Source organism: Labeo rohita, chromosome 17 (assembly GCF_022985175.1).
Source record: "Labeo rohita strain BAU-BD-2019 chromosome 17, IGBB_LRoh.1.0, whole genome shotgun sequence".
Classification (NCBI taxonomy): Eukaryota; Metazoa; Chordata; class Actinopteri; order Cypriniformes; family Cyprinidae; genus Labeo; species Labeo rohita.
Window position 1 is genome coordinate 10,437,007 of NC_066885.1, and position 24,595 is coordinate 10,461,601.

The 24,595-nt window shown below is 34.1% G+C and overlaps 1 protein-coding gene across 1 annotated transcript in view; it reads right to left on the reverse strand.

The window, feature by feature from the left end:
- The window catches only part of nrxn3a (neurexin 3a), a 350,535-nt gene that overhangs the window by 221,006 nt on the left and 104,934 nt on the right, over positions 1-24,595 (reverse strand). Inside the window, 6 exon segments of the mRNA XM_051132863.1 lie at positions 3,627-3,800; positions 3,888-4,078; positions 6,255-6,636; positions 7,011-7,130; positions 11,288-11,314; positions 14,395-14,598. Of these exon segments, the coding sequence (XP_050988820.1) occupies positions 3,627-3,800; positions 3,888-4,078; positions 6,255-6,636; positions 7,011-7,130; positions 11,288-11,314; positions 14,395-14,598 (1,098 nt within the window).

Here is a 24,595-nt window from a genome sequence, read left to right on the forward strand (position 1 = left end):
CTTAAACCCTGAAAGAATGTGCCGTTTCCATGACTGTCGTGTGAATAACCCTGCTCCGGAGTAGCGTTCGACACTATAGATCATGACATACTAATAAATCGACTACAAAATTATGCAGGTATCCAAGGGCAGGCTTTAAGATGGTTTAGATCCTACCTGTCTGATCGTTACCACTTTGTTTATTTAAATGGGGAGTCATCTCAGTTATCACCAGTAAAGTATGGAGTGCCACAAGGATCTGTTCTAGGTCCTCTACTATTTTCAATATACATGCTGCCCCTTGGTAATATTATTAGAAAACACGGGATTAGTTTCCATTGTTATGCTGATGATACTCAACTATGTATCTCAACAAGACCAGATGAAACTTCTGAATTATCGAAGTTAACAGAGTGTGTTAAAAATGTAAAAGATTGGATGACCAATAATTTTCTGCTATTAAATTCAGATAAGACAGAGATATTACTTATTGGACCTAAAAACAATACAAAGAATCTTTTGACTTACAATTTACAACTAGACGGATGTACTGTTACTTCCACTACAGTCAAAAGCCTGGGTGTTATATTAGACAGCAACTTGTCTTTTGAAAATCATATTTCTCATGTTACAAAAACAGCATTCTTCCATCTTAGAAACATTGCCAAGCTGCGAAACATGTTACCTGTTTCTGATGCAGAAAAGCTAGTTCACGCATTCATGACCTCTAGACTGGACTGTTGTAATGCACTACTAGGTGGCTGTCCTGCATCTTCAATAAACAAGCTACAGATAGTCCAAAATGCAGCTGCTAGAGTCCTTACCAGGTCAAGAAAATATGATCATATTACCCCAATTTTAAAGTCTCTGCACTGGCTACCTATTAGATTCCGCTATAAAATAGTACTTCTTACCTGTAAGGCACTTAACGGTTTAGCTCCTGCGTACCTAACTAGTCTTCTACCACGCTACAATCCATCACGCTCCCTAAGGTCAAAAAACTCTGGACTGTTGGAAGTACCTAGGATAGCAAAGTCCACTAAAGGAGGTAATGCTTTTTCACATTTGGCACCCAAACTCTGGAACAGCCTTCCTGATAACGTTCGGGGTTCAGACACACTCTCTCTGTTTAAATCTAGATTAAAGACACATCTTTTTAGCCAAGGATTCAAATAATGCATCTCATAAACTTTTCCTGCAGTTATATCTGATCAGATGTTCATTATTAATCTTTTAGCTCTGGTTTAACAAATCTTTCTTTTCTTAGTTTGAACAGCAGCTACGCTACTTATGTTCCTATTTGTTCTCTGTTTTTGCCATGGGATTGACATCCCGTGGTAACTAGGAATTCACAAGCTCCAGTGTGGATCCAGAACACTTAAGAAGAGATGATGCCAACCCCACAGAGGACTTCAGATGATACCAACCCTGAAACAACATACAGCACTACCGAATTCTGCTACTAATTTATAGTGTTCTTTGTCTGTTTGATTACGTCATTAATTGATCTTTACCACACATCTCTGCCGTATGTACATCAAGCTACTACTACATATATTGTAAAAATGTCAATTTGGTGTAAAGTTGCTTTGCAACGATATGTATCGTGAAAAGCGCTGTACAAATAAATTTGAATTGAATTGAATAGTTTAATAACCCAGGGTAAAAAGTGGTGTTAAGTCTGTGAAACGTACCTTTATCTGGAGTTAAAAGCAGTGTGAAAAGCCCTTGTATGTAGGTTCTGAAAGCTTTAACACTGAGGGGCAGCTATAATCACTTGTTGAGAAATCATATCTTTATGGTTTACAACAGACATTGAAGAAGGGGGGAGAAAAAAGCAAAGGTTTGCATGTTTAAAATTGTGTATGCTTTGACATTAAACCATTAAATGTGCATTAGTTTAGAGGAAAATACATTTTCATATCTGTTAAGACCTGTGGTGTTCTTTAACTAGTAGCCTTTTGTCTTTGGAAAACGATGTAATTATCAAGCATGCTGACATTGACATTTCACACTCACGCAATGGACTTATGCAACAAAATGTGAAGATGATAAAACAAAAGACCAAACGTTTTAGATTGATACGATTTTATTCTTGGTTCAACAACATGTAAACGTAACATGTAGGATACTCAACATAAAAGGAGGCTTTTTGTTCAAGACAACATTGAGATGCGATGAATGATGAAATTGTGATGGACAATTAATTTTGTGATGGATGGACAGGTCATATAAATGCTTATACACAAAGTTTTACGCAAACAAGACTATCATAAATCAAATAAAGAACAAGAGAACAAAAAAGTAAAAGGCCAAACAAACAAATAATGTAAAGAAAACACATTAACATGCACCGAAATATGGCAGAGATCTCATGTACATAAGAAAATGGATATTAGTAAGTGAAGAAATATTCTTGTATGGATCTTAAGTGATCTGTGTTCTGATCTTTTGGACATATTTGGCATTTAACATACAATCATTTGTTATGATTGAAGCTTTGATGCTGGTTATATGACCGTAATATCTGCACTTTCATTTTACTGACACCCAGCTTCTGTTAAAATATGTCAAATTCTTGCATAATCTGTATTTCAATGTCTTTAATTTATTTATTCTGATATAGCATGGTATATATGGAATTAAATAACAAATATGATAGTCAAATGCACAGAGACTTTATATAATTATATCACAATATTCTAATGTTATGTTTATTTCACCCCCAAATATATATTCAAAATATCTTTCCTTTTACAAATAAATTATTTTACTTAAATTCTTAAAAGTAATATTATATATACACAATACCAATTAAAAGCTTGGGGTCGTTAATATTTTGGATTGTTTAATAAGCCTCTAATGCTTACCAAAGCAGCATTATATGATCAAAAATACAGGAAAACTTAAAAAAATATATTTTCGAATATTATTACAATTAAAACTAACTAGAAAAATATATTAAACATTATTTCTGATATGGAAAAACTGAATTTTCAGTGTCACATGACACTATCAATGTTGAAAAATGTTGAGCTGCTCAATATTGTTGTGGAAACTGTGATAATTTTTTTTTCCTCAGGATTCTTTGATGAACAGAAAGTCAAAAAGGACAGTATTTATTTATTATTTATTTACTGTTAGGTTTGATCAATATAATGCATCCATGCTAAATAAAAGTGTTGAATTCTTAAAAAAAAAAAAAAAAAAAAAAAACAACTTACTGAGCCCAAACTTTTGAATGGTACTGTATATATATATATTAAAATACATTTGTCATAATTACATAATAGCTGCCCATAATCTTGTTTTTATTTTTAATGGTTTAAGGTCAAAACACATCAGATCAAATGCATAAAGTTCAATCTTGACTTAAAATACTGCAATGTAAATATTCCCTCTGTAGGCAGGTTCGTAGAAATGTCCCTAATTCATACAAACAAAGACTTGGCTGATCCTAGCATGACCAATGTGGCCAATAAGAGTGTTAATAAGCCAGTGGGCTCAACAGAGAGCTGACTGGGTGAGAGATGAGACAAGCAGGGTAAGAAAGATGGAGTGATGGCTCAGTGAGGTGGAGGTGGAACTACTGTTTGCATTCATGAGAAAGAACGGGCTCCTCGAGCTAGAGTTGTAAGTGGGTGTACCTTCGCATCCTCGCTCGATCTGACCGCTGCGGAACAAGGCGTCGTTTATGAGGTCAGGCAGGCGTCCGTTCAGGTCCACAGATGCCAGGCAACCCTTAAAACCATCCCTGGAGGCCACAAGTTTCGGCAGGTTGTTATACATGTTGGGCCCCAATCCAGCGATGTAGAGGTCACCTGAGGAGAACACAGATAGAACAGATGCCCGGGTAAACAAAGCCATGATTAGGGGAATAAGAATATGAATTTTAGCTGGTTATGTACCTTTAAGGTCCAGATTTTTAGCGCCATTGACGACCTGACTCACTGCCTTGGCATCGACTTTGAGCGTGTGGACGTTACTGTTGTCTCTAGTGATGACAACGTTATGCCACTGGTTGTCATGGAGAGCTCGGTCACTGTTGCCCTTGATTACATTGGGCCCGTTGCCAAGATCGAACACGTAATGTATGTACCTAAAAGACAGGAAAGTGAGGTTCAGTTTACAGGGAGAGTAGAAAGGCTATATCATATTCCATTCCAACTCTGAGTTTCAAAACATGTCGATTTGAGATACGCTCATTGTAGATAAATCAATTATTATTCTCCACTTTTTGTGTTTTGAGTAGTTTGGCCCAGAACTGCCAACTTCAACAGGAACCACAATTTTTATTTTTTATTTTATAAGGGGGTGCATAAATCTGATAGAGAAAATACATTTTCATATCTGTTAAGACCTGTGGTGTTCTTTAACTAGTAGCCTTTTGTCTTTGGAAAACGATGTAATTATCAAGCATGCTGACATTGACATTTCACACTCACGCAATGGACTTATGCAACAAAATGTGAAGATGATAAAACAAAAGACCAAACGTTTTAGATTGATACGATTTTATTCTTGGTTCAACAACATGTAAACGTAACATGTAGGCTTGAACAAAATCTTATCACTGATTTGGATTATTGATATGAATTTTTATGATTAAGAGCCTGATACAGAAAGAATTTTTAATAATTGTTTAATTTTTTGACCCAACCATTATTATTTATGCCATTATATTTATGTGAAATTTATGGAAGCCCATTTCCACTCAATAAAAAATAAAAGGTTACTGTGACTTTTTCTCACAATTCTGACTTCTTTTTTAGAATTGTGTGATACAAACTCACAGTTCTGACTTTCTTTCTCAGAATTATGAGATATAAACTTGCAATTGTGAGTTATAAAGTCAGAATTGCAAGATAAACTCACAATTCAGATTCTTTTTCTCAGAACTGAGATATAAACTCGCAAATGCGAGAAAAGTCAGAATTGCAAGTTAAAAACTCTGACTTTTTCTTGCAAATGCAAGGTTATATCTCACATTTCTGACTTTCTTTGCACAATTCCTGACTTTCGATCTCAGAATTGTGAGATATAAACTCACAGCTGCAAGTTATAAAGTATAATTTTGAGGGGAAAAAAAGACTGTTCTCAGAATTATAGTCAAAACAATAATAGTCGAAACAATCATCAGTTAATTGCTTCATTTCTCAGAATTGCGAGTTTGTCTCACAATTCTGACTTTATAACTGGCTATTGCGAGTTTATATCACACAATTCTGAGAAAAAAGTCAGAATTGTGAGTTTGTAACATGCAATTCTGAGAAAAAAGTCAGAACTGTAAGATTAAAAAGTCACAATTACCTTTTTTATTTTTTATTCAGTGGTGAAAAAAGGCTTCCATAGAAATTGCTTTGTGATCTAAATGATTGCAAATATATTTTAGCTTTGTTTCTGACTGACTTTTATTTAAACAAACCATTAAATAACTTCTTTATCCTGTGAATACTGTTTTGGTTTACTAAATTATGTATTTTTTTTTGTAGATTGATATTAAATTAAATTACATTTTAAATTAAATTAAATTATTGATTATCGATAATTAAATGATCAGTCTCACTCGAAAAACCATAAATAAATAAATAAATAAATAAATAAAAACAAAGATTATTTTAGCTGGTTCTTTCTTTCTTTCTTTTATCCAAACAACACAATTAATAAGTTACTTTACTTGTGAACACTGTTTTGGTCAGTTAAAAAACTGATTATTGAATTTTTTTTTTGTTGTTGTTAAAACAATAATAGAACTCATATGCATGTATAGCTCACGCGATACGGCGTTGCACTTGAGTGATAAAGAGCTCCGGTACGAACCTCGTAAAACTACGGTTCGACAAAACAGCTCAAATCTAAATAAGGAAGTTAAAATAACATGGCAGCATCAACAAATGCGTTTTTATATCACTTTTGCATTTGTTAACACTGTCGGGTAGGATTGGGTTTGGTGTAGGTGAGCATTAACCTTTAGTGAATTTTTTTAACAGCCGCAATACGTACCTCAAGCAGTGTAATAAAAACGCAGCAATACATGTCTGTACCGATGTAATAAAAATGTGCCACAGTCACGTATTGAATGTTTGTTTTAGCTCCACTCTCTGGACGTTTCACATTGAAACTGCCACATAACATCTGTAACGTATGTATTACAGTGCTGCAGAAATGTATATAGAGGCACATATTTTCAATGAGCCTGGGTTGCTTTTACTGGCAAGATAAAAAAATAAAAAATAAAAAATAAATAAAAGTGGCCATTTCTTCAAAAGGCTTACCCTTTCACCAGTTCTACAGCGATGAAATCACTTCCATCCCCGCTGTTGAAGAGGATAAATCCATCTGGAGAGGTCGTCTTGAACTGGAAGAAAAGGTGCATGGATGTGTAAGCCTGCAAGGTGGCTAGACTCAGGTAACTGCTCTTTGACTTGAACGTCACGGGGTCTGCGATGATGGAGCGCATGCCAAAGCGAGCGTTGAGCTCGCAGTAGTCGATATCACCGTTCTTGCACAGGTCGATGTAGAGCATGCCATTGAACTTGAGGCTCTGCAGGTGACCGATGAAACTGGAGGGGATCATGGAGATGAAACGGCGCTCGGTCATTACGCCCGTCTCGATGTTGTGGAACTCTAACCGGGTGTGATCGCCCACCATCTGACCTACAAACCACAGCAGGTTGGAAAGGAAAACAAAAAAAAAAGATGCTGCTATACTACACCCTCAAACAACATTACACTGCTGTACAGGCATAAAAATGTGCTCATATACTAAAACACAGAACGAGTTCTACATTATTTCAGCGAAGCAATGAACCTGAATCAAAAATATGTATTTTATTGCTATGAAACACTAAAATAGTGTTCAAATGAGAACAACTGAAGAAGCTTCCCAGTTTATCAAAACCTGTCACATATTTATTTCTGCAGTTTCTTGCAACAAAATTGCTTTGTTAATACGCTTGAATCATCTATAGCTTCTCACATAAAATAACCCATCAAGAGTTGTCTTTCAGATTGAGGACCAAGGATAGTACCTTCTGCTACGTCATCGTCAACCGTTAGCTTGTAGCTTTTGCCCCTCCGGATCACGCGCACAGTATGCCATTCATTATCATTGAGTTTTTGTCCGGCATACAGTGTCTCTGGTCCTTTGCCTGAGAACGACGGTCATGAAACGTTAATGCCAACCTGAATCGTCTCTGACCAAACCTTTGCTTTCAAAAGTGAAAACTTTCTTGTTGCATTAAATTTGATGATAAACATGTGGCAAATCAGGTTAAACTGATTCTTTTCCAGTTGAGATGATTAACACAAAAGAGAAAGCAGAGGTTTGGTGCAGATATTTTTGAATATTACACAAAAACATGAGCTTTAACAAAAAACTAAAATTGTTAGCTAATTTTGTGTCTTCTTGTCACTTCAAAACATAATCCTGGGATTTTAAAATGGCTTTTACTCATAAAAGGTCTTGATATACCACTCAAAGACAAAGTTCTTATGAAACTATAAGTTAGCAACACTGGCTCAACCAATAGCATGCTTGTCCAAACCATTGGCAAATAGGAGTGTAATATGGGAAACTTGTTTGGAAAGTCAATTTTTTGCAATTTCGTTTGGTAACACGAGTGATACAGAAATCAAATGCTTCACCTTTAAAGTTAGAATCGGAGTTAATTTGCAAGAAAGCAATATATTTTTTATGATGCAATACATTGGAGGAGTTAAGTAGTCACAGAGGAGAGCAGTGAGGTGTTTTGGATTCAGCTCAGAGCGTGTTATAAAATCACGTTCCACATCCCTCAAAATCTCTTGGCTCTTGGGAAATTGTGTTATGTACCTACCAGCATGCAGTTATCAGTAGTTCCTGAGAAAGAATATTACCTTCCACCCTCTTCAGCACTGACATAAATGTGTTTAGACCGACGTGAAGCTCACAATCTGCCATCACTGACAATTTATCATGCCTATTAGATCATTCCTACACTGATGCCAAAAACAATACCTAGTTTACTGTACCCTCCTGAATGATTGCGACTTAGATTTGATTTGGGTACCATTAAAAGGGTAACATTGTCCTTTTCATAATTTCTAAACATAACAACTAACCAGAACAACTATTAAAGGCCATGGAAGCAATTATCGTATGTTGAAAGCACAAAAATATCACATCATCTTACCACAATCCACAATTTCCACTGCTGTATGCAGGTAATACTCTTAGAGCTTATTAAAATGCAGGTCTTGTAACAGAAGCTTAAGAACTAATAGCTCTGAAAAGCACATCGTTATAATTAGTGGCATTATATTAATCTGAATGATGGAAAGTGTGAACTGGTGCAGGTAAAGGGATATGAGACTAATCTAGCATGATGTGAGTGTTTGCTACTTGATCAGAATGACTGATGGAGGCGTAGTTGTGGGTCACTGGTTTACTTGGTACATTTCCAGCAGGGCCAGGCTCTTCAGTACATCACCAACACTCATCATTTGGTACAAACACTTTATATGTATAATTTACTGCACGTTTTAAGGATAGTCACATGGAATCCAACCTGCTCCCTTTCTATTGTCAGACCACTGCAGTATTTAAGCAGTCAAATATAAACAACACATGAAACCGCTCTAGAACAAACAACTATGACATGCAAGATCGTTAAGGCATGCAGGCCATTTATAGAGTCATTATTAATACACATGCATAGCCGATAGAAGACAACTGCAAGTAGACATTCTTACATTTCAAAGTGGGAAAATCAGTTAGATTATAGTTATTCAGAGAGGTTTTATTTGTTCAAAAAGGGGTCAGTCGATATGTTTTTTAGGGTTGATGCTGATCAAGTAGACCGATGACCAATATATTGAACCGATATACAGTAGTCAGCATTTGAAGTGGATCAAAAAAGTTAATCAAAGTTGTCCTAAGACAAGAATGGGTATTGCTTTGGTTGTTTTAGACAACTTTGATGAAAGGTTTTGATCCACTTCAAATGTTGACTACTGTATGTCTGGTGTAAAAATGAAAATTAATTTCAAAATTTAAAATAACAAGGGCTCTGACAAAAACTTTCTTTGAATGCTTTTGAATTATTTTAATCGGCAAATCGGTTTTGAAAATGACCAATACCACTAACCTTAAAAACGCTTAATATCGGTGCCGATAATCGGTCAACCCCTAAAAATATTATATAAATATCATGGCTAAATTAAGTGTAGTATTAAACAAAGACATTTCTGTATGTCTTAGAAAGAAAATTCCAACAACTGCTTTAAATTATTTTATCGGCAAATCGGTTTTTGAAAATGACAGATACTGATAACCATAAAAATGCTTAATATCGGCACTGATAATCAGTCGATCTTAAAAAAAAAAAAAATATATATATATATATATATATATATATAAATATCATGGCAAAATTAAGTGTAGTATTAAACAAAGACATTTCTGTATTGCTTAGAATGAAAATTCCAACTGCTTTAAATTATTTTATCAGCAAATCAGCTTTGAAAAACACTGATAACCATAACCATAAAAATGCTTAATATTGGCACAATAATCATCCAGGCAGATAATTGGTCAACCCCTAAAAAAATCTATGAAATATTTGATAAATATGATATCACCTTTATAGGTTGTATCAAAACATTGTCATTGAGAGAATTCAAGAACTATTTTTGAGTAAAAGCATTATTTTATTTATTTTTTTTGCCAAAACTGTGGAAATGTGTTTCTTTACTAACAGTATAGAAGTACACAAAACTAAAGCAACAAAATATCATGGCTAAATTAAGTGTAGTATTAAACAAAGACATTTTTTTATTTTTCTTAGAATGAAAATTCCAATAACTGCTTTAAATTATTTTATTGGCAATTTGGTTTTGAAAAAGACCAATACCGATAACCATAAAAATGCTTAATATCGGCACGATAATCGGCCAGGCCGATAATTGGTCAACCCCTAAAAAAAATTCTATGAAATATTTGATAAATATGATATCACCTTTATAGGTTGTATCAAAACATTGTCATTGGTAGAATTCAAGAACTATTTTTGAGTAAAAGCATTTTTTTTTTTTTTTTTTTTTTGCCAAAACTGTGGAAATGTATTTTTTTTACTAATAATAGTACACAAAACTAAAGTAACAAAATATCATGGCTAAATTAAGTGTAGTATTAAACAAAGACATTTCTGTATTTCTTAGAATGAAAATTTCAACAACTGCTTTAAATTATTTTGTCTGCAAATCGGTTTTGAAAATGACCGATATGGATAACCATAAAAATGCTTAATATTGGCACAATAATCAGCCAGGCCGATAATCTATGAACCCCTAAAAAAATTATATTAAATATTTGTCCAATATAATATCATTGTCACTGAGAGAATTCCAAGACCTATTTTTGAGTAAAAGCATTTTTTCCCCAAAACTGTAGAAATGTGTTTCTTTACTAATGGTACAGCATTACACAATACTAAAGTAACTAAATATTATGGCTAAATTAGGTGTACTATTAAACAAAGACATTTCTGTACTTCTTATAATGAAATCCCAACAACTGCAGGTAACAACGGACATGAATGTGCTTTTTCAGCATCATTTTTGTTTTAAGAATTGTGTATTAAGCCATACATTAATAAGCTTTAAAAATTGCAGTAGTTTGATAAATACAACCAACCCAGCAAACATATTAACCAGCAAACAGGAACATGACAAAACCATATTGCATCATATCATATAAGAATATGCTGAAATTAGGTGTCATTATAAAAATGTAACATTAGCGATTTTACGTTCTCTGTATTCAAATGTATGCAGTTTATTTTTAGGAACAAAGGCTGATATGTGGTGACTTTATAATTTGACTTTAAACGCTGTAGCTATTGCAATACTGAAAAGATTGCAAACTTGTCTTAAAACACAATAATTAAACAACGTATTTCAGCATGCACAATAATATCTCATATTAATACATGCACTAATGTAAACTCAAATACTGCATTCCTTACTAAACACAGTAAAAACAAAGTAATTTAGAACTTTAAAGTACAAATTATGACCTTTTTATAAAAGATGCTAATCGGGGAGGAAATAGATTGACATGACAGCTAAATTATAGGCCGTCAAAAACAAGCCATGATTATTAAGTCACCACCATTTCTAATCGTGGTTAATCGTGATTGGAGAGATGCATCAACTGACCCTTTCACTAGACGCAAACTCTCCTTGACTAAATGGAGGAAAAGGTACAAGACATTCGTTTCAACAAGAGAATCATTAGGAGCAAAATGAAACTTGAGTGTTAACTTACTGGAGTTACAGTTTATCCTGATACAGTCTAGATGGGGGAAAATAAGTGACAGATGAAATTGCATCCTTCAAGGTTACAGCTGCAGACATCCAAAAACAATAATTCCACCCTTCCGGGGACGTCCACATGCAAAGAGGCGGCCATTTTTTTATTATTAATAAAAGCATTATAATTTAATGAACTGGATTAGCTGTATTTTTTAAAGAATTAAAGATGGTGTCTATGATTTTTTTTTATTTTGCTGCTAAATACATTCTAAATATCTGAAAACTGATATTTGCCTTATAAGCAATGTTTAGTTTATAAAATTATAAAATGGCCGCTTGGAGCTCACCAACCACAAAGACTATTCAACACAGAGCTTTATTCTAATTTTATTAAAATTATGCTTTTAATTATGCTCAGATCTATCTGAGGTCCTGCCCCTTAGAAATCACACCAGCTCATTAGCTAAATATGCTTTAAAAGCTTAAATACATTTAGCAAGAAGTTGGTGTTAGGGCATTTTTCATGAATATTAATCGATTTCAAGCTCGCCTTCTCATTTTGACGGCGTCATGCTCTGGGTTGGGCTCTGTGTGGCTGGATTTACCATGTGTCGTCAACCGCAACAGAAAAGTGGGAGCAAACAGCCTCGATCCAATAAGCACCAGCACCATGCAGTGGCCTCTGTACCTCCAGCTAGATCTTCCTGAGATCTGAGCACTTAATATACTGCAATCTCTAACATATAAATAATCATGTAAAAGCACAGTTATGGAGGTCTGTGTTCTCTTAAAAGTGAAAAAACCTTGTATTTTGGAAGCTAGGGCAGACCTGAGCGTACGTCTAATGATATACATATGTATTGGGTTGTGTTTTATAGCTGACATGCTGTCAAATCATTCCAGATGATTTCTCTGTGTATGCAGTCATAAGACATTCTTGTCTCTTTCAGTATGTTTACAGTGTGTGGGCTATGTTTGTCTCTACAATGGTTGAGCTGTCACAGATCATCAGTCCTACTGTCAAACCTCAGGCTGTTTCCTGCAGTGAGGTGTGAGTTATGTCACTTCCTTTAATGATGACACAGTGACTTAATGACCAGTCAAGGTCTCTCATCTCTCGGCTAACGGTAATGGTGTCGGGTCGAGGATTGAGAGGTGCTACCAGCTGCAGGTGAAGCTGAGAGCTCTGTTCTCGGGCTGTTTGCCGACCGGGCCGCAGGCTAAGGGCCTTTGAAGGGGTGAATACCATCTTTTGACAAAGCATGGAGAATGTGTGTCAGAGAACGGGAGAGGGAAGGGAGGATGATCGTGGTTAAAAGGAAGTTATGTAACAGAAAGGAAATACCAACCAAAGCACAAATGTGGTACGAATGGAACCAACTGAGACAGAACATGAGGTTTGCCAGAAAAGTTACTGAAGACATTGTCAAGTAGAAAAGATGACAGGAATTAGTGTTACGTTGACGATCAGAAAGTCACAACACTTGGATTGCAATCATAAAAATAATTACCTATCATTTCAAAGGTCATTAAACAAAAAATGCTATGCTGTTATGCAGTGCTGTGACTGTCTCAAAGGAGTTTTTGTCTTCACTATGACAATGATCATGGTTAATATATTAAAAAATGCACCAAACATTGGGTTCGTTAGGCCTGGGTAGTATGGTGGTACTAGATATATGACAAAATTTAAAATTTCGCAATAACTTTATACCGCTATAGACACATCCACAATGAAATAAGTGGGCAAGAATGCTGTATATTATTTACAGTTGAGAGAAATTGAGATATTTGTAGTTTTTTATGGGTAAATCGATAAAAAATTCAAATTTTAGCATGATGGCTTAGTTAATCAGAATTTAGAGTTGAAAGTATATGTGTCCCTGGACCAAAAAAACAGTCTTAAGTAGCATGGGTATTTTTGTAGCAATAGCCAAAAATACAGTGAATGGGTCAAAATTATAGATTTTTCTTTTATGCCAAAAATGATTAGGATATTAAGTAAAGATCATGTTCCATGAAGATATTTTGTAAATTTCCTACCGTAAATGTAGTAAAAAACAATTATTGATTAGTAATATGCATTGGTAAGAACTTCATTTGGACAACTCTAAAGGCAATTTTCTTAGTATTTCGATTGTTTTTGCACCCTCAGATTTTCTAATAGTCATATCTCAGCCAAATATTTTCATAACAAACCATACATCAATGGAAAGCTTATTTATTCAGCTTTCAGATGATGTATACATTTTTTTAAAAATGTACTCTTATGACTGGTTTTGTGATCCAGGGTCACATTAATCGCATATGAAATAAAAGTTTGAGTTTGCCTAATATATGAGTGTAAAATTATTATGTATATATAAATACACACAAATTAATGTATATATTTAAGAGAAATGTGTTATTAATATGCAATTTATTTTAATTTATATATAATATAAATTATGTAAAATTTATAATAAATACATATACTTGTAAATATTTCTTAAATATATACATTAATGTATTTGTATTTATATATACATAATAATTACACAAAGCACACACACATATATTAGGCAAACTCAAACTTTTATTTTGTATGCGATTAATCATGATTAATCATTTGACAGCCCTACTATATATATATTCTAATTTCATTAGATGTCATTAAATATTTCACGTTTTAACCTAAATGATGTTATTCAGCTAATGCTGGCCTCCTTCAATTGTTATAAATGAACTTTTAAAATGATCATCTGATTTGCATCCATGAAGTTCAGAATAAAAGTATAAATTAAAGTACTATTTTTGAATTCTCCTATATTGTAAAATATTATATTACTTGTACAGAGATATATTGTCATACCACCCATCCCTAACATCAATTAGTAGCCAAAATTGGAATTTACCGTCAATTACTTTATTAGGAAAACAATCAATTCAAACCGAACTCAATCAAATGTCTGGTGAACCATGCAAATAAAGAAAAACAGTAAAACAACATCTTAATATATCTTATTAATGAATGTAATGATGATGGAGGCAGGGGAGGGTGGGGCTGGAATGATGGACAGATAGGAAGAGAGAGAAAAAGAAGAAGCACTGCATCCTGAAGGAGGGGGATTTATACAATACCTAAGTTGACCGTGAGTTTGACGCGACTGCCGTCCAGCTCTAGCCGAAGAGTATCGGCGGAGTCGCGTGAGGTGGTGGCCATGAGCAGGCCGTACGCCCGCTGAGACATGAAGCGAAGGGACACGTCCTCCGCTTCAGTGTGCATCACATTAGGCATCACCACTTTCATGTACATGCTCCCGTCGTAGCTCAAGATGGACGCCTCTGTGGACAAAAGAAAACGAGATTTGTTTCAGACAAGTTAGAAATAATCACAAACCTTGCGTCAGTAGCCTGCATGGTCAAGGTGACGGCCTTCAAATATTCAAGTCAACCTTCTGAGGAAATGCATGACTAAAACAGTTAACACAATCTGCTCAAGCCTCCAACAGGTTTCTATTAACGGGCTCAACAGGTAAATGAACAGATCTTTCCTGCCATGGGAAATGTTGAAGACATCTGCACTTTTCAGCAAGCTGCTACACAGACGGCCAGTCAGGCACTCCGCTAGGACGGGACTGATGGATACAGCGATGCCCTTTCTCCCCAGTCTCAGCCTCTGACTGTCATTCACACTCCATATGAAAGTATTAGAAAAGCCAGTCGGGCATAAAATTTCTGCTTTGACTCCACAGCATGCAAGCGTCCAGGTGAAAAGAAAGGCAGGAATCAGAGCTAGGCTGTGTTGTCTGGCCAGGGATTTTATAGAAGAAATTAAAGAGGCCACATAAAATTTTGCTTCAACATTTTTGAAAAAAGACATTTTCAACATTTTTAGTTTTAGTTAAAATATTCAATCAAGGTCAACATAAACCTCCAGTTATAAATAATATATACCATTTATTTATTTATTAAATTGAACTCAGTGCATTTATTCAACAAGGACATATTTAAGGGTGGATTATATAGACACGATTAACTAGAAATTAATTAGAATTCGCCAACCAGTAGAGATTTTGGACCATCGCCTCTATCACAGTTACACACTCATGTGACACTGCTATGCTATGTGGTCAAAAAATGTATCGTTTACACATTTTTAATCATTGCGGTTTAAAAACAAGTGTTTTTAAGCTGTTGAAATGCAATCAGCAGCGAAAGAGAACTCCTTTTGCTATATGCATGCTGTCTGAAAGTTCATAGAGCGCGGGAGCTATTTTTGCTGAAAGCATGTGTAACATTGGATCCGGGTAGCTCTTAAAGTGACAGCAGTGTAATACTCCTGCTGTCTGTCATTCATGTTAACCAAACAACAAAAGAGAAAACCTCTCACTGCTCAACTAAATCACTTTTGTAACTTTAATACAAAGAAATATACATTTAATTTACACAGTGAAGAATATGCAGTGTTTTTACACATTTGATTACTTTATACAATGTATTTACCATTTCTTTTTTAATAGTTCTACTCTAGTTTTTTTGTCATATTGTCATAATCGCTGACTATTTACTTGTTTTCTTCAGTGAGCTTGAGTTTTTTTTTATTTAAGCTAGTATTGGTTTTTTGTTATACTGATACTGGTGACAAGCATTATGACATTTCTATGGTATCAAAAATGTTGATATCATAAGGACCTTATTTAAAGCAAAAAGTTTAACAATATTATTGTTTTTACTGTATTTTTGCTAAAATACATGCTTTCTTGGTGAGTATAAGAGGCAACTTTCAAAAAGTATGAATATAAATACTATATATAATAATACAAATAAAATTAAACCACAGACAATCACATTATTACAGACAGAAAGGGGTCTGAATTAAAAAGTTATTTGCGCTGTATTTTTTTTAAACAAGGTTGTGTGTGACAAAAATTAGACATGATGATTTAACTGGTCCTGTCTTAAAGGCACAATATGATTTTATGATCAAAAAGATTTTTTGATTAAAATATCCAAAAAACACTAGAACAGTGTTATATATCTTACTGACTTGTGTAGTTACATTATCCCAAATGTTTCCAAGAATGTTTAAATCCAGAGAAATAAGCAATTTTAACGACGTCATGCGCCCTCGATTTTCCGGTTTTATTTTGTAGAAAACATGAAACCCCCAAGGAACTTTTTAATATGCTATGCATTTTATTAAACAGGTGATAAACACACAGAGTAGCATTATAACAGAACTTTCAACACACTCAAATGTATCTATAAGCATTAGCAATCACTCCAGTGTCCTCGTTTCACTTTGATGACTTTCAGCCCCATCCTGCTTCATGCTACAGTCACCGTAATAAGCCTTTAATACATTAGCTCATCCATGGACATGATTTTTGCCATCGGAGTCCCATCGGATTACATTAGCTGTGGGGTTGAAGACAACAACTCCTATGATTCCACATTCAATCATGGCGTCATCAAACTACGCCTTTGTTTCTTTGTTTGTTTTGAATATGCGCCCTCTGTGCCTTTAATAGGGTAGAATAAGAAATTATCCTAAAGAGGGACACAAACCCCTCCGATTTATAGAATTACCCATCAAACTTTTTTTTTAAAGTGTACAAAAGTTTTTGAACAAATATATACTTAAAACTACCATTCCAATGTTAAAACCAAACCTATGACATTCATCTAATAATTGAGAAATTTTCAGCGGCTCAATTAGATGCCTACAATAATTTTGTCTCAGATATATTTCTCAAAAATTCATATCGTAGACTTCATTAAATCATAAAGCATGAATACCATTATCACATATTTCAAGAGAAGATCAACAACAGATGATTATTTAAACCTGAGCTGGAAAAACTCCATCTGAACACATGCATCCTAAATATCGATGCACAGAAACCACTGACAAACTCTACAATTACACAACGATCAATATGTTATTATGTGCGATTAGTTGCTTTTCAATCCTCCCTGGGGCCCACGCCAATTTTAATTTTACACCCGGCATACTAAGTAGAGAGTGGGAGAGGGAAATCGAGGTCGTGCTGCCATCAGCGAAGACAGCGAGAAGAGAAACAGATAAGTGGGACTAACCTCTAGACAGTATCTGACGATTAACTCTGAGTGAAAGCAAATCAAAATGATTTTGTATCAACGTTATTGAGTAGCGAGCTGATGCGGGTGGACAGAAACATGTGACGAGAGTGATGGGAGAATGAGGCACCAGAGATCTTCACAGGGTGGCAGTGTTTCTCAATAAGGGGCTGATGTTACACAACGGCATCCGGCAGCCATCTTGAGAGACTCACTTATGAGATTTGACACACTGCTGTTTCCTCTCTAAGCGTCTCGTAAATCCGTTTTAGGACACGTGAGGGCACTCATTCACTGTTTTTACCTTTAAAATGTGTCTGTCTTTCCTTTTTTTAGATTTTTAAGCTGGGATAATTAATGCAGTTCATGTAGCTGTATGAAAATGCTATGCACATCTGACATTTTCGTATATTAATTAAGCCTGCTTTTGTTTTCCTATGTAAATAATGAACACGGAACTTATTCAATCACATGCCCGAATGAAATACGGTTCATGAAAGTCAAATGAGCTGCAAAAAGCATTACTCATGGGAGAGGCTAATTCAATAAATAAAGGGCTTTAACTGACATTCCATCTGACTAATTGATGACTGAATAGATGGAATGTTTAATCAGAATTGTTTTTTTCTCTCTCTATGCTGCATCTGAACTTTTGGATACAGTATGTATTATCTTTCACAAACACATCTTTCAAGCATTTATGCGTTTGAGCATTCATGCAAATTCAAGGGATATGCAAGGCAGATTTCAAGCAGTTTCCAGCAGTGTGACATGGTATACTCAAGCTGAAAATATTTTTGTAATTATTTTATGATTATTATGGATGCTGTTTTTACTTCATATTTTTTGAGAGCCACTCAATCAAAATCACTTGCCACACTGCAGGGCTATTTACTGTAAGTGAACAAGAGGAAAAAACATAATATGCAACAAAATATACAGTATATGTAAAAAATGTGTATTAAAAAATACATTTAATAAATAAATTTAATTTAATAAAAAAAATTAATAAATATACACACACATCTACTTATAAGGTCTAAAAAGGCACTCGCATAAACAAATAAATAAATACATTTGGTGTAGGGTTTACTTTAAAACCATTTTCAATCAGAAAATGCTAGTAAATTGTACAAATTACAAATAAACGGCACGTAATACATTAAATTTTGAAGAAGAAAGACTGAAACAGTATTTTCCTTGCACTAAATTTAATTTATTAATTTTATTAATATAATTTTCTATATCAACTTAAAAAAACTTTTTTTTCCTCAGAAACACATAACTTTTTTATAACTATTTACTGTAAGTGAACAGGAGGGAACAAAAACATAAAACATACAGTATATGTTAAATAAATAAATAAATATTGCATACATTTATTACACAAAACTAATTAAGAAATATACATATATATCTTCTTATAGGGTCCAAGAAAACACTTGCATAAATAAATAAATGAACAAATTCATTTGGTGTAGGGTTTACTTTGAAACCATTTTCAATCGGAAATTGCTAGTGAATTTTACAAATAATTACAATAAAATGGCAAGTAATACAGAAAGACTGTAACAGTATTTTCTTGCACCTGTTCTATTTCTATTTTAAAATCAAACTTTTAAAAGTTTTATTATTTTCTAAATCTATTAACTTTGGAAAAAAAAAACGTCCTCAGAAATATTTATAACTGCTACATTTTTATAACTCATGCATTTATGCATTTGAGCATTCATGCACATTCAGGGGAATATGCAAGTCAGATTTCGAGCAGTTTTCCTGCAGTGTGACATGCCACACTCAAGCTGAAAACATTTTTGTAATTATTTTATGGTTATTCATATCTTTTTGAGAGCCACTATTTACTCTAAGTAAACAGGAAGAAAAAAAACATGTAAAATATACAGTATATGTTAAAAATGTAAATAAATAAATAAAAATGATGTACATTTATCACACAAAAATAATGAATAAATATACATATACATCTACTTGCATGGTCCAAAAAGACACTTGCATAAAAAAATAAATAAACAAATAATTAATTTGTTGTAGGGTTTAATTAGAAACCATTTTCATTTAGAAATTGCTAGTGAATTTTACAAATTACAAATAAATGGCAAGTAAAACATGAAACGGTATTATCTTGAAACTTTAAAATGTTGAAATCGAATTTATAATTTTTTTATTATCTTCTATATCTATAACCTTAAAAAAATGTTTTTCTTAGAAATATATATAACTGGGACATTTTTAAAACTAATGCATTTATGCATTTGAGCATTCATGCACATTCAAGGGAATATGCAAGTCAGATTTCAAGCAGTTTCCTGCAGTATGACAAGCTACACTCCAGCTGAAAACATTTTTGTAATTATTTTATGATTATTATGGATGCTGTTTTTACTTCATATTTTTGAGCGCCAAAAAAAAATCGTGTCTCTTGTCACACTTCAGGACTATTTACTGTAAGTGATCAGGAGAAAAAACAACATATATACAGTATGTTAAAAATGTAAATAATAATAATAATAAACAATTAAATAAATGAATAAACAATTATGTAAATTTATTACACAAAAATAAATAATAAATATACATATACTATGTACTTATAGGGTCTAAAAAGACACTTGCATAAATTAACAAATTAATTTGGTATAGGGTTTACTTTAAAACCATTTTCAATCAGAAATTGCTAGCGAATTTTACAAATAATAAAATAAAACGGCATGTAATACATGAAATTTGGAAGTAGAAAGACTGAAACAGTATTTTCTTGCACCTGTTCCATTTCTAAATTTACATTTTTGTTATTTATCTAAATATCAACTTTGACATTTTTTTTTACAGAAATATTTATAACAAGTCAATTTTTTTCAATAAAAATAATGGACCCTGTGTGAATGCATTTGTGCGAGCACATTTATTTATTTATTTATTTATTTATTTCAAGTTACAGGCCTTGCTTGAGGCACCGGTAACACATTTGTGTCATAACGTTTCGATTAACCCGGATGGCTAGCGCCATGGAATACAAATGTATTGATTTAGTTTCTAATATTGAGTGAGCGCAGGCTGCTTAATTAAGGTGTATCTGTGATATGATCTATCATCATCATCTGTGCGCCACAGAGGGATCAGACTGACCTGTACCAAGCTCTGTCTCAATGACATAATGAGAGAAACATCAGGCATAAAAGGCAATCAATGTTCATTAAATTGTCAGTCTTCCTGCTGCTCACCGGCAGACGACAAACTCTAAACTGAAGATGACAAGGACATTAATGCAGACAGCAGTTCAACCTTCAATCTCTCCTGTGAGACAGAGACGTGCAGAGACCATTTGGTAAGCAGCGCCTCTAAACAGAGCAGCTGTTGCCGCTGTCTTTAACTGGCCAGTTAGGCTCTTAACCTTTAGCAGCTCCTGTGGTGCCACATGCTGGAAATTAAGATGGAAAGAGAGAGATTTTTTTTTTTATACCTCTGCCAACTGTCCAGTTTAGATTTTAGGTTCCTAATGACATTTCATGAACCGTTGCGTGTATGAGAGATAATTATGATAATAATAGGCAATTCAGGTGTACTGAAGTAATAGTTCATGGAAAAATAAAAAATAATAATAAAAAAAAATAGCTGAAAATGCACCCACCCGCAGGCCATCCAAGACGTAGATGAATTTGTTTCTTCATTGCATTTGGAGCAATGTAGCATTACATGACTTGCTCACCAATGGATCCTCTGCAGCGAATGGGTGCCGTCAGAATGAGAGTTCAAACAGCTGATAAAATATCACAATCCACAAGCTACAAACAAATCCATCATTTTAACTTCAAACCATTGCTTCTGGCTAAAATACAAGTCCTCTATCCACAATATTGCATTCTCTGAAAAAGTTGTCCCATCTGAATCAGGAGAGAAATGTGACCCTGGACCACAAAACCAGTCGTAAATAGCGTGAGTATATTTGTAGCAAATAGCCAAAAATACACTAAATCGTTCGAAATTCATTGGGATATTATGTAAAGATCATGCTCCATGAAGATCTTCTGTAAATTTCCTTCTGTAAATATCTCAAAACTTAATTTTTGATTAGTAATATGCATTGCTAAGAACTTCACTTGGACAACTTTAAAGTCGATTTTCTCAATATTTTGATTTTTTGCACCCTCAGATTCTAGATTTTCAAATAATTGTATCTCAACCAAATATTGTCCTATTCTAACAAACCATACATCAATGGAAAGCATATTTATTCAGCTGTCAAATGATTGTTTTGTGGTCAAGGGTCACAAATATGCACAGATCAACCATCATTTATGATTGAAAACAGTTCTAAACAAATATGTCTGTGGATTTTGATGTAAAAAGACAACAGGGGATAGACTTTTTCTTTAAAAAAAAGCGTTATTATGATGGTACCCATTCACTGCAGAGGATCCAGTGGTGAGCAAGTGATGTAATGCTTAATTTTTCCAAATCTGTACTGATGTAGAAACAAACTCATCTACATCTTGGATGACTTGAGGGTGAGTCAATTTTCAGCAAATGTAGTTTTGGACAAAATATTCCTTTAATAAATGGTTTATTACATTTAAAATAATATCAACCCAGGCTCATGAAAATACATGCCTCTATATACATTTCTGCAACACTTTAATTACATACCTTACTGCACGTTTTGTGGCAGCTTCAAAGTGAAATGTCCAGAGAGTGGTGCTAAAACACGTTTAATACGTGACTATGGCACATTTTTATTAAGTTGGTACAAGCACGAGGTTTGCATTACGGCTGTTCAGAATTCATTTATCTTGGGTGTTGCTAAAGGTTAATGCTCTTTCATGTTGGAAATATCCCCTGCACCAAACCCAACCCTAAACCTACAATGCAAAAGTGAGATAAAAACTTGCTTATGCAGATTTGAGTTGTTTTGTCAAACCATAGTTTAATTTCATACCAGTTTTAAAATTGTTTTGAAGTCATAACATAATATTCTGCAGGTTGTGAGAAAATTATGCTTTATTAATCAAAACTCTGTACCTGTAAATCATAATTTGTGTAAAAAGGAATTAAAGTTGTCAGTTTTACTGCCTCTAGTGTTCATTTCAACTGGAAACTGCAGTGATTCGTACATATAGATATGCTTTTTTAGTTTTGCAGAAATGTATATAGTATTGTGTATTTATTGAGGTCAAAAATTTACATCCTCCTTTCAGAATCTGCAAAATGTTAATTATTTTCTCTTGTGGACTATATGTAAACATCTTTTATGTAAAATATCTTATTCAGATCAGTACTAAATAAACAGTAACATTCATTTTGGTCAAATAATTAACATTTTGCAGATTCTGAAAGGAGGATGTAAACTTTTGACCTCAACTGTAATTCCCTAGAGCATATTGCAAAAAGAAAATTAGGAATCACTGACTAATTCAGATTTTTATTATTTTTTTTTTTAAATGGGAAAAATAGTCCTGATTGCAGGAAGTGACACACCGCGTCCTAATATTCTCTGCTACCTTGGACAAAATGATCTGAAAACTAAATTAAAACCTTTTACTAAAGCTAAATCATTCAGGAAATTGTTCAGCACAGACTTGCAGGTGGTCACACCCACACAAACCGTCACATACATGTTAAATAACACGTCACAGGTGTGTGTTCTATTTCGTAGAGAAGCAAATACCCAGATGATGCTAATTACATGTCTCTAACAAGAGCGAAAGAGTCGTGATTTTGGGTCACTGCCATAATCACACAGTATACATCAAACAGAGTCATTTCCAATGAGCATTATTTTGTCACAAGGGGAAAAAATTAAAGTTTTTCACAGCACAGCATGTTTGACAATCCTAACCCATCATAAACCTAAAAGAGCATCAGGTCTAAATGTGATTATAATGACTTACAGACTATTTATTTAAAGCAGTATTATTTTTCAAGATCATCTTATGTAATGTCACGTAAAGGGGTTTGTAACATAAACTGAATCGACTGCCTTATCTAAATTGAAAAATACTGTATTAATAATACTTAACATTTAAATCTGCTTCAGCCTAGAAATAAAGCACATCATTATGCATAGCATCAAACAGAACAAATATCAAAGAAAACAACATCTGTCCTTAAAATGTCCTCCATCACCCTTTGACAATCACAGACTTACTTCCTTCCTGTGCCACTAGATGGCAGCAGATGCTTTATGATGACAATGCATGTAAAATCAATATCTTGCAGTGTTTTTTTATACCGTTGCACAACAATTAATGTCAACCGTTGTTAAATACAGAGAACAAAACACACTTCTGCATAGACACGGTACACAATGAACAATTTTAAAGAATCAATGCCGTGTGTGAATAGACAATGTGCAAGTTTCTTACTGTGTGTATCCTTCAAAACCACAAGTGTAAATCAGTTCTCATGCTCCGGTCCGCTGGTGTGGGCACGGGACTGGTTTATAGTGAAACCCTGAAGGGGTCTTCTGACACCCGCAGTTGCCATAAATAGCGGATCGCACTGTAGCTATACTGCAGCAACAATTTGAATAATTTAGAGCCGCCCTTAAAAAAGAAAAAAGGAGGACCAAATACAAGTAGGCACATCCTCCTCCACGTGCTACCTCTCTGCTCCTCCCAACGCCGACACAAAAGGATTTACTCTGTTCTGTTTCAGCCGCGATTGTGGAAGCAGCTTGCGGACCGCTCTCGTCTGCACTCATTTGGCTTCAGAGCTGGATTAGAAACAGTTCAATAACTCTCCTGCCACTGAACATAAACTGTTTTCAACCGCAGAGCCGCACCGCTTACAGCAAACCCACAAGCCCTCCATGAATCCCTCTCTTCTTGGGTTTCTTATTTTATTGTAGACAGCAGAGAATAGCAGGGAGAGGCCTATATAGAAATCACAAATCTCTTTAATATGTATTGTTTCTATCAGACAGCAATGAAATTAAATGGAGAGCTAATGGATACTTTTATTAAAATACAAATGTACAACACACTTTTCTTCTTAAAAACTCAAAAAAGAGACTTCAATATCACAATGTCACAAACTGTACTTGCACTGGCATCATAGCTACATATTATGTGCTTATATGCTAACCGCTATAACCGTTCCCATTAGTGTTGTCACGATACTAAAATTTTGACTTCAATACGATACCTGACTAAAATATCATGATACTACTGCACCGATACTATGAAAAAACAGAGCAACAGGAAAAGTAATTGAATAATAGATG